Source organism: Maylandia zebra, linkage group LG8 (assembly GCF_041146795.1).
Source record: "Maylandia zebra isolate NMK-2024a linkage group LG8, Mzebra_GT3a, whole genome shotgun sequence".
Lineage (NCBI taxonomy): Eukaryota > Metazoa > Chordata > Actinopteri > Cichliformes > Cichlidae > Maylandia > Maylandia zebra.
This window is the reverse complement of record NC_135174.1, coordinates 10,412,031-10,423,944: the sequence shown is the minus strand read 5'-3', so window position 1 is coordinate 10,423,944 and position 11,914 is coordinate 10,412,031. Positions and strand designations below refer to the sequence as shown.

The 11,914-nt window shown below is 43.7% G+C and overlaps 1 protein-coding gene across 2 annotated transcripts in view; it reads right to left on the bottom strand.

The window, feature by feature from the left end:
* Window positions 1–3,312: 3,312 nt before the first annotated feature.
* Window positions 3,313–11,914, bottom strand: part of mrtfba (myocardin related transcription factor Ba) — a 28,316-nt gene continuing 19,714 nt past the window's right edge. For both annotated transcript variants that reach the window (XM_004562270.4, XM_004562272.6), the window contains exons 11-17: window positions 11,470–11,641; window positions 9,373–10,380; window positions 9,083–9,190; window positions 8,831–8,980; window positions 8,604–8,738; window positions 8,369–8,429; window positions 3,313–7,220 (exon numbers count right to left, since the gene is read on the bottom strand). In XM_004562270.4, coding sequence (XP_004562327.1) covers window positions 6,727–7,220; window positions 8,369–8,429; window positions 8,604–8,738; window positions 8,831–8,980; window positions 9,083–9,190; window positions 9,373–10,380; window positions 11,470–11,641 — 2,128 coding nt within the window. In that variant the 3' untranslated portion in view covers window positions 3,313–6,726. The remainder of the gene's footprint in view (window positions 7,221–8,368; window positions 8,430–8,603; window positions 8,739–8,830; window positions 8,981–9,082; window positions 9,191–9,372; window positions 10,381–11,469; window positions 11,642–11,914) is intronic.

Genomic DNA, 11,914 nt, shown 5'->3' with positions numbered 1-11,914 from the left:
GCCAGCGATGCACATCACAAATCACCTCGCATAGACACATTAGTTGTGCCACTTCTTGATGACGCTATCTTAGCTAATAACCCCAACTACCAGATTCAACTTGTAATTGGCTAAAAATAACTCGCCTACCGGTGAGAGGGACGTTGCTAGCTGTCAGTTTTTTCAAGCGATGTTGAAATTTCCACATTCCAACCAGAGGCGGAGCCAGACATTTGAAACACCCGGGGCTTAGCCCTAAAGGGTAGTATGCATGTGGGATTTTTTTTTTTTTTTGGGGGGGGGGCTCTGTTTTGAGTTTTGTTCAAAAAAGAATGACTTCATATAGGGAAAAATATATATCACATATGCAGGACACCTTAAACTAGTTTTTTAATTAAGCAGCAAGGCAGAACAAAGTCGGGGCTGTATCAAGACACAGGGACTAAACCCCAATTCAACCAGACCCAGAACTGATCCGGAATTAAAACAGGACTACAACAGTTCAAAATCAGGACTACTTAGGATTTAACCAAGACAGAACCACAATCAGAACTAGATGATAGTAGCACTAAAAATCATCATAGACCTGCACTACACTTATTTTTTTAATTCTACCAAAGTCCACTATTTAGATTGAGAAAAGTTTATATAATTATTTAGCCTTGTTGTGCAAACAAGCCTGCAGAACTTAATAAATGTAGAATTTGAAAAATAGCAAACCTAAAAAGAAACACTAGGTACAAGATACATGAGGACCTATGATACGATGATACTTTTGGTAAACAACCATTTGACTAACATGTGTGTCTCACCTGCTCTTGTTCATCTCTGTTCTGTCCTCATTCTCCTCTCTCTCCCTCTTTGTGCTGACAATCATCAAATATACAGTTGAAACCAGATATTTACTCTTCAGATAAAAACACTTTTTTAATTGTAACATCAAATCAGACTAAATGTTTATTTCTTTAGATTGATAAATATAAAAACATATTTGTTAACTTTAAGAGTAAAGAGAGAAACTATCTGTATTTCTTAATTGTAAATGGCACCAAATTGTATTCATAATTGAGCCACACTTATGGAGCTCCACGATTCTTTTCCTGGTGTTTTGGTTGACATCTCTTGATGTTCCCATGTCACAGAAACAGGCTCTGTGTTTTGCCTTATATGCATCCACAGGTGTGCCACCAATTTACTCACATGGACTCTACTAACCTATCAGAAGCTTCTTCAGCTCAGAACAGAAACGTCTGGAGTTTCTTATTAATTAACAAACTTAGTGTACATGTACTCCTAAATTTGATCAAAGTGATAAAAATAGACAGCTCTGTCTCTCTTTATTCTGACATTTAACTAATTCAAAAGATATTTCAATATTTATCTAAAACAAAAGTTTACTCTAAATTGATGTTGTACAGTAAAAATGTTTTGTGTTTTCTCCATAAAGTGTAAATATCTGGTTACAAATGTGAATATCCTGCTGTGTACTGAAATCCCTCTTGTTTTGCATAGAAATATACTGAACAACATACAAAACATAATATATAAAATAACATTTACCTGAGTTTTTTCTTTGAAAGAAGCCTCTAATGTCCATTCTTATATTTCAGTGCATAACTGAAACCGAATTAGTCGGGGAGGGTAAGAACTGAAAATATGAAATAAACACACGTAAGCTAAGACTCTAAAAAAATAGCATTTGTTCGGCTTTTCATTTCGCCATTTGTTGATTCACTTGAAGAGCAAGTAAAATAATATTGGTCAAGTGATCAGTTTGATATCAATCTTTCGTGATGCACCGTCATATTTACATTATTTGTACGGTACGAATGATTTGCTTTGGTACCTGGTCAAACTTAAGCTCTCCTTAGTATGGCTGGCTCCGTTTCTCCAACAGCGCACTCACAGGCAGCAGCTGCCCCGCCCTCTCGCTCAGTCGCTTAGTGCCTGAGCTTGGATCATACCAATATCAGGGGGGGATTCACGCACAGTCGTAAATTCCCACAGTGTGCACTATGTGCTTCGAATATTGTGTGTACTTTTTGTTTTATACAGTTGTCAGCCAGACATCTAACTATGAAAAAATTACACTCCAAAATACCCCGGGCTTCTGACAAAACAACCCGGGCTTAAGCCCCGTAAGCCACCCCCACGCTCCGCCCCTGCTGTAGACTCGAGACAGAATGCATTTTCGGGACTTTCAGATGTATGGACCAATGTTTTATTTTCTGATCAAACCAGAAAGCTTTAATGAGCAGCTGGGTTTGTCTCGCATTAACTGGCTGGACACAGAGGACATCGAAATGCAGCTGATTGAACTGAAAAGCTCGAGTCTGTGGGGGTCAAAGTTTGCAGAACTACAGACGCAGCTGGTGCATAGCTGTGCGTGTTCATGGAGCTTGTATTTTCACCTGATGGACATCACTACCTGACAAGTTTAACTGTCTTCAGAACACTGCAGAGGCCTTATTGACAGTAGTTGGCTCTACATATCTGTGTGAGCAGATTTTCTCTCACATGAGTGTCCTCAGGTAGCCGTCTGAATGCTGGACACTCGGAGACTTGTGTCTCTGAGTGGGAGACCAGAGATCAGAGTGTATTAACAAACATGCCATATTGGCTCAGTTTATTTTTCTTATCATTGTTGTGAGGAGACCATAAATAGCATTTGCATTTTCTGTTGTACAGTTCATTTGCTGTTATGGATAAAAAGTGTCTTTTTTTTGTTTGTTTCAAAATAGCTGGTAACTATTCGCTGATAACTGCCAACATCTGCAAACAAATATAATTCTATAAAGTTCTATATAGTGTGTAACTGTTAATATAGAGCGTTATTGCTAATGCAATCATATGGCACATTGACTTCTGAGGAAAGTTTAGATGGCACTCATCATCAGAAAGGTCGCCGACCCCTGATTTAGCCAAACAGACATTTGGGGGGGAAAAAACTGCTGAAGTTTAACCTGAGCACCAGAATGAGTTAGTAAGGTAAATGAGTGTGACGTAGTTGTTGGTGCCAGACAGGCTGATCTGAGTATCTGACAAACTGCTGACGAGCTGGGATTTTCCCCACACAACCATTATTAGTGTTCACAGACAAAATATTTTTCAATACAGAGAAAATATCCATTGAGCGTCATTTCTCTGGGTAAAATGCAATGACGTCATTTAAATGTCACAAAGCTCAAACAGGCTCTGTAAACATGACAGAGGTTACTGTCCTCAAACGGCCTTCACAGTCAGCAGATCTCAGTCCAACAGACCATCTTTGGGATGTGATGTAGAGTCAAATAGTTCAGATAATGTCGACAAATCTCAATATGGACCAAGAGGTTTTCACAGTACACCAAATCTTTATTGACACATAAAAGCATACAGTACTTATATACATCTTTTTGAGTATTTACAAAATAGAGAGCCCATGGATGTTACACATGTATAAAAATATGCATTACATCTATATAAATATGTACACAATGTGCAAAACATATGGCGTTACAAACAACAAGAGGCATGGCATGGGAGGCGGCGATAAAGAGAGGGGACTGGAACTACTAACAATGCGAAGCCTTAGTTTTTAACCTTTCAGCGTCAATCTGCGATTGAGGATGGAGCCTCTCAGTGCCTCATTTGTAAATTAAATATCCTCCACAGAGCTTTGTTCCACCAACAAATATACAGTGTTCACAGGATGATAAACAGTGCAGGTGAATAAAGAGAGCAGGAGCAGGCAGCTGAAGTCTAACAAGCAAACAGCAATGTTCAGAAAACCTGCAGGAATTCTTCCACGAGAAAAATGAGTTATTTCAATCCTGACACACACCCCTCCCTCCCCCTCGCGGGTAATGAAGTGCGTCTGAACTGTATTACTCTGTAGTAAAGGCTCTTACACGAATAAAATCAAGGCAGGATCTGACACACAGTACAGCATATGTCGAGGGAGAGCAGCTATTATTGCTTTTAGCTGTCCTTGCCTGGGCCAGTCAGCAGCCACAATAGCGAGCTGGGAGTTGCGTCGCATCACAAACGTGTGGATTTACTCCAGCAAAGAGATTTATGTTTATCTGATATGAAAGATTTTGTCTTAGAAAAACAAAAATATACACATAAAACAAGATTAAATGTTGAATCTTTTACTTTAATTCTACAAAGAGAAAAGAGATACAAAAGATAAAAAAATGAGAGTGAGAAATATAATGTTTCACTGCCTTTTTGGCAACAACGTATCGAACGTGACAGCCTTTAACGCTGACAATCAGAAGGAGGAAAAACGCGTTGAACATGAATCAGCCAGTGACTTTCACCGTACGTTTTACTCGTCGCAGTGCGCTCCACGAAGCAGAGGTAAACGAGAATACGAGCTCGTCTCTGAAGGAGCGTGGGATTGACGAGAGTTTGTTAAAACAAGCTAAAAGACGACGCAGCAGAAGCTGAGAAGGAAGTGTGTGCAGCATTTGGCGTTTCGCTTTTCGTTTGGGATCCGAGCACATCTGCGAGTCCTGGCCTGATCAGGTGATACAATGTGGGACAGCAGCAGGAAGAGAGTCCGCTCGGGCCTCCACATCACTGCTTTTACAGGCAAAAAAAAGAAGAAATCTAAACATTTTTGCCTAATTTGCTAGTTTTTTTTCCCTGTTTCTGTTACCCTGAAGTATCAACAGCTGCTGTTGAAGATGTGCCGTGAAGCCACAAGAGAAGTGAAACATCGCCCTCTACTGCCTGCGACCATAATAACAGGATAAAGTGGTTAAAATGTAAACGTGATTTCACTGACTGATATAAAAAGAACATTAAAAAAAGTCTTAAAATATAAAAAAGTCCCACACAGTTACACTGCATCTGTCCCAAAAACATAAACAAATACAAAGAATTAATATTCAGGTGAGTGAACTTTGATGCCTTCAATTAAAAGGCAGCCTTCACTGACTACTTCCTGCTGTGCATCACACTGTAAAGGTATCTACGTTTCTCTTTTTTTAAAAACTTTACTCCGAATGAACGACACAGATACAAGAAAAAAAAACAGTAAAACAGTCATCGGGAGCCTTACAAAGAGACAAATTTGGAATATTCAAAGCAGGTTGCAAATGATTGGAGTTGGGAGATGTTTTGCAAATTCCTTTAGACAACTTCAGGGAGGCAGCAGAGTTTGAAGCAGCCATAGACTAAACACGAGTACGATCATGCACACGGAGACACAGCTGTACATGCAAGAGACGGAAAGACAAAGACAAACAAACACAGTCACACACACACACACACACACACACACACAGAGGGGCATGCTTCTCTCACACACTGCCCGGAAACTGACTTTGTCTACAAGCCACAGCAGCTGATGTATCGCCCTTAAACCAGCGGAGTACGATTTTAGAGTATTCCGATTCCTCCAATGAGCAGTCGATCCCGTATTGAAAAGGCTTGTGAACCAAAGCAACCCATCTCTTTTTTAAAAACTAGAGCAATTTCCTCTCCTGTCTCACACACACAAAGTGCAGGCATACTGCGGGACACCCAGATTTAAAGCTCAAAGACATCTTCCGATAACTGGCAGCACACCTATTACAGATGTGTGTCTGCAAATTGATACTTGTTCCCTTTCCTGTTTCGCTAATCAGAAGAAGAAGGAAAAAAAAAAAGCTGCCAACTTTTTTTTAGAGTTAAGTCCCACTTTTTAAAAGTACATTCACAATTCGCGACTTGGACAACTGCAGTATCTGCGCAGCCAGTGGCAACGTGATCTTATGTCACAGTCGTGACGATCGCCTTGGATATGCAGTGTTCACATTTCCTTGTTCTGAGGTCAGCGAGGTGCGTCGTCAGATTTGTGCGCCTCTTTAGTGCATAGCTCTCACGTCGACGGGAGGAGCCGCCGCCGCCTCCTCTCGTCGTCGTGTTGTTCTTTAGAGTCATTGGTTGATCAGCTTGACTGATGGGAGTCAACGATAGGTCAGGAGAAAACAGTCACATCTGTTACAAACAAATCACGGACCAGTGCGAACAGAGGCTCGACTTCATTCAGACAGTCCTTCACACCTCAGTCTGGCAGCTAGCTGAGTGTATAACCCCGGGCTTAGCATCGGGTGCGTCGTTATAGAGACTCGAGTCTCCTTTTACTTTAGTCTGAGCCTCCAGTCATGTTGTAATCACCAGCTTTTCTAACCTAGCATGTGACAGCACTCACGAGTGTAATTCATATCAGACCTTCAGGAACTGTCTGACACGTTGATCTATCACGATGAGTAAAACAGATGCCGTTTTCCTCTACTAGAAATGATCCCCTCAGCTCAGTTTTCTTAGTGTGGTTTAAACTATTTACAAACAGTCTGTTCTTCCATTTAGCATTTGGCTCTGTCTCCTTGGCTCTGTTTATGATTGCTAAAATCATGACATCAGACACTAAAAAGTCTATTCTGATTAAAAATCCCTTTATTGCAGCGCAGCGTGACCGCAGTCACCTTTCGGCGGACGCTTTCCAGGCCGCCGAGCCGTTACGGGACTCTCTCCTAAAGCTGTGCAAACTCCTGCTTGTAGTTCTGCTCGGATCAGCCTCTCTTCCTCTAGAGTAGTGGGAATATTACAGATGGTATGGATGTACTGGTAAGAGTGGTATGGCACTTAAAGGCCATGTTTTCTCCTTTTATGTATTATTATTACTATTCTTTTTTTATTTAAAATCTCTGAAGCTTTCCCTTCATCCATCCATCCATCTTTCACACTTCTCCATCTTCATCATCAAAGCCTCCATCAGTCCCAGTGCAGGTCATGTGTATCCAGGAAGTCCGTTGGGATCCCCAGTGGTGTCAGCATCCCGCCAGGACCCGGCGGCATGGTGAGGTCCAGCCACTCCATGTTGTCCAGGGCCGGGTCTGACAGGCCCATGTTGAGTGAGGGCGAGGAGGAATCGCAGAAAGACAGCTCTGACGTGTCCATGGGTGAGAAGGGCTGCTGGTCCATGAGCTGGGCCTGCAGCTCCTCCATCAGGCCCTGCGTGCGAGGGTCTGACGCAGACGGCGTCTCGGCCAGCGTCCCCTCTAGAAAGGCTTCCAGCTGATTGTCTGTGGCCAGGGACGATAGACCGGGCAAGCACGGGTTCACAAGCATGGAAGGAGGGGCTACCTGGACCTGCGGGGGCGGTCTGGACAGGACGGTGTTGACTGGAAGGGTGGTGATGCTGGCTGTGACAGGGAGAGTCTTGGGGTGAGACACCGGTGAGTTCTGATGGATAAATGGAGTGATTTCTGCAGGCGGGAAAACAAAGATCAAATAAGGATGCAGATTAAAAACTGACATATTTAAACATGTTAGTTTGTCCACAGTGGATCTAAAAAAAGAACTCATTTATAAAGTGATCTTAGATCGTATCGGTTTTTAAAAAGAGTTCAGGCTGTAGAAATAAATCACATCCTTTAAGCCAATTATGAGGCTTACTTATGGGTCAATAACTTGCTGAAAAAAAAAAACAGCCATTTCAAAGGATGAGTTTCCTTCTTTGATCATTGATCAGCTCGTGTGCTTTAAGTTATCGTCTTATTGCATCAGTCAATCTCTCCTAAGCTTCAGGATACAGACTCTTTCCCTGATCCTCTCCCTCAAATTACAGTTTTAAATGATTTGTTCCTTTAATGCTCACAAGGCATCCACACACTCATGTAGCAAAGCAGCACCGAGCCTTTGCCCCTCTGAAAACGAGCGCTTCACAGTTAAAAGAGTAACATGTGACTCTCACATGTCACACAACTTTGTTCTGGAGTTGTCAGCTTTGAACACTTGTACAGAGTTTTTAGTTGGACACGCCAACAAAGATTTCAGAGAAGTTATGGAGGTGGGTGTGGCTGCATTAGTGCTCTCTTTAGGTTCTTCTTCACTTCTTTCAAGATTGTGTGTCACTCACAAGCAGAATAGCAGTGGTGCTTTGTGAAGTGGGTTTTTAGGGATGTGCATCTCTAATTTATTGAGGAGGTTTATTTTTAAAGGAGGAAAGCCTCCACGAAGGTCCCTTCTAATCTCGTCTCATTAACCTTAAAAACAACTCCTAGAAGCTTTTATAGAAGTCCCTGTCATGGTGAATTCAGAGTCTCTCGCTTTTTATTAGTCGGCAGTGTGAGGACGATCGGAGCATTTTATGACTCATCAATGCAGAAAAAGTCAAATTCACATTTCCAAATTACTTGAGTAAAAGTAACCCCTTTTGGCAGTCTGCAGTTTACACGGTACGTGGTCTCTGTTATACATAATATCCAAAAGGCTGATATCAGATCAGCCACAATCAGCTCGAATCTGCCCACACAGCAGCTTATTCACCGTTTCTCTGACACTTGGGGCTTTTTAAACTTCTTCACACTGAACAGAACGTTTTTCTTTGCACCGTCAGTGTGCACCAACTTACCTCCGCTCTCTATAAGGATGTCAAACAGGTCGTCCATTTGCTGGCTGGTTGCTGTGGGAACCTGAAAAGACATTTAAGGACGTTAAGAGACTCGACGTTTTGTAACCAAAAACGAAAAAGCTGCTCAAGGCTGGAAAAACTGGAAGTATACGCCTACGTTTTTTATGCTTCTCTGTACTCTGCACACATCAGTTTCAGTAGTGTGTGTGTCAGCTGTGGCTTGTTTTCATCTAACCTGTGAAACGTTGTTGATGTGAAGACTGCGGCTCTGTTTGATGGCCTCCTCATAGCGGGGAGGCTCTCTGGTCTTAGGAGGCTGGGGAACCAGGGAGGTGGGCTGGAAGATGAAGGTGGGCTGAGGAGAGGAAGGCTGCAAAGATGACAGAGAAAAGATCAAATCAGAGAAATATGTGAAGATCTGAAGAGTTAAGTTCAGAAAAATGCTGAATTCCTGACAGACACCTTATTGAGGGGCCCGTTGGAGATTTGATGGTTGGGTGATGCTCGTGGAGAGAGCTTATTCTCTGGGGAGCTTCTCAAAAAGCACTGGGGATTCATCTCAGGTCTACTCTGGTTCTCCAAGCCAGCAGTGTTATTGCACATAGTCAGAGTCTGCCAAGACATGAGAGAGTCTGACATCAGACCTCTGTGCATCACAGGTCTTTGAGGCTTTTGTGTAGAGCTAACTGGAACTACTAATGAGACGTGACTCACTTGTAGCAGCGGCTGCTGGCTGGGTGCCATCTCCACCTTGGTGGTCTGCAGCTGAGGGACTGAGGAATGGACCAGGCCTGGGTTTGAGACTGTGGCCTGGAGAACAGGCTAGTGCAGAGGAAAGACATGCGAGACCTTAAGACCTCAACTTTACAGAGGATGAGTCGAGATGGTTCTTTCTAGGTTTTATATTAAGATTATCATTAATAATGCCAAGATGAGTTTATAGTAGATCAACACGCACTTACTCTGTGACACCCTCTGCCATGCTACGCCACTGGCTCACTCACCTGCAGGCTGACGGTGGTGCTTGGCAGCTGGATTGCAGCAGCGTTGTTGGGCAGTGACACTGGAAGGAGAATCTGTGTTCCAGCTTGGCCAGTTGCTGTCAACAAAGTCCGAGGCTGACCCAACACCTGGGAAACACCACCCGAGTGGCTGATGAAGAACTGCTGCAGGCTGGGGGGTGTGGGCTGGGACTGTGGCTGGGCTCGGAGTTTGGGACTTTTCTGGGACTGCGAGAGGAGCTGTGGGCTGCTGGTTACTTGAGGCTGACCTGGGGCCTGGATTTGTGTGATGAGCTTGGTTTGGGTCTGCAGCGGCTTGCCAGAAGAAACGGTCACATCCTCCAACTTCACCACTCCTGCCACGGGTGCTGAGAGTGCCTGTGAACCCAGGATTGAGCTTGGGATAGCAGCAGTCGATGAACAATTTGACAGGACTGCACCTTCGACTTTCACCAGGTTAGAGTTGAGGACAGGAGGAACAGAGTTCACAGCAGCTCCTGGAGCGATCTTGGGGGACATAGAGGCAGAGTCACCCTGACCTCTCTTCTCCACTTCCAGTTGCATCTTCAGCACCTCCACCAGCTTCTGCTCCTGCTCCAGCTTCCTCATCAGCTCTTCTATCTGCCGCTCCTTCTCGTGGAGCCTTCTGTCCTTTTCCTCTGGGACTTTGAAAGACTGTGAGGACTGTGGCCCTAACGAGGTCAGCATTTGAATTTCAGACATCCCTACATCCTGCTGGAGGGCGGAGAGATCAAAAGGAACAGGTGAGACAGGCGGCGTAGAGCTCATGCTCTCTGGAGCCACCTGCTGGACTGGGACTACAGCAGGTGTGGTAGTTGTGGTAACCTCCATGGGGATGGCAGATAGGGTAGTAGTGGCAGGAGTGGGTATGCTGGCAGCAGCAGTGGTGCTGGGATTGTCCTGGAAAGGCTTCAGTCTTTCTATCAGATCCGTCTTTGTTCCCGACACTGGGAGGCCACGAAGCTTCAGCTCTAGTTTCAGCTCGGCCACCTGGGAAGACAAAAGGAGGATCACGTCAGCATCAGATTTTAGACTTTAGTAGTCTATTTTTACAGGAGCAGTTCACTCTCTTTGGAAATGTGCTCATTTTATTGCCAAGAATTAGAAGAGAAAAAAAGATTAACATAATTTATGTGTGTTTGTTAAATTTGTAGCTGGAGACAGCAGATGGTTGGCTTTGCATTAAGACGCGGAAAAATGTGGAAACATGTTGGCTGTGCTTAAAGGGACAACAATCCACCAAACAGCACGTCTAAAGCACATCATGTCTTGTATGACTCATGATGAGCCATCATAAAACCAACAAATACCAGCCACAAACGCCTGACTTCATACGTGCTGCAGTTTTCAGGCTTTGTGCGAAGACACGCTGCTTCAGGTTGGAGTTTCTGATTTAGTGCGCAGGCAACATAGTGCCATTAATCTTCTCTAATAACACTGTAATAAAGCAAATACCACACTTCAGCACAGAGTCTTTCCTACAGACGTAAGTACTGTGGCACGGACACCTACAGGAGCTGTGAAACTGCAGTGTACAGTTTTTGTGCTGATGTTAATGTTTGGAACGCTGTAGTTACTGAGTCAGCAGAGCACAACTTTACACACTTTGTGCATCGGCACTCTGCAACTTTACATGATGTTAAGTTTTTAACGATTCAACAAAGATCGCACCCACAGGAGCTGCCAAGCAAACCTGTGTCAGGAAGCTCACGGTGCACCGTTTTTGTGCTGATGTTAATGCCAGAGGAGGCTAGGACTTCCTCTGCCAAACAAGCCAGACTTTTACATCTGCTCTGTAACTTTACATGGTCTGACACTTTGCGGCTTGTTGCAGGGTTGCATCTTATTATAGCAAAACACTTCAATTCAGTCAGTTCTTTAGAAGGCCCAGTTTTTTCACAAACATCTATAAAGGCTAAATGCATAGCTAGGTGACACCTGCAGCAATGGGACTGAAAAAAAAAAAAGAATTCAAAGATTAAGGAGTAGTCATCCAGTACTTTTGTCTATGTTATTTTTCTCTGGGTCAGTTAAACAGAAATTTCCAAAGTGCCTGGGAATGTGATTTTGAACAAATACCTTCATCTCTTCCAGGTTGGCAGGCAGGACACCGGGTTTGCGGTTGGACAGCGAGTTGTTTGGCCGGGCCATTGCTGAAGGCAGAGCAGCAGGGGGAGGTGCAGTGGGCAAAGACACCACAATAGAAGTTGGCAGTGTACTCCCACCGTTATTCTGACCCTCTGCCACAGGTCTGCAGCAGAGGGGGGAGGGGAAAAGACAAACAAAGATGAGGTGATTGTTTTTTTAAGGAAATCCTTTCTGAATTACAGGAATATGAAACAAAAAAAGAGGAAGTGGAGGTGGGAGAGAGGGACGGTGTTGTTATAGAGAGAAGAAAGGCAGAAAGAAGAAAACAAGGAGAGGAAATGGGTTCAAACAGTCCATCCATCCTGTTCCTCTTGCCTCACTAACAACACCAGTCAACCAAATCACAGGCCAACAGCGATTTCAAAGACAGCTTTGC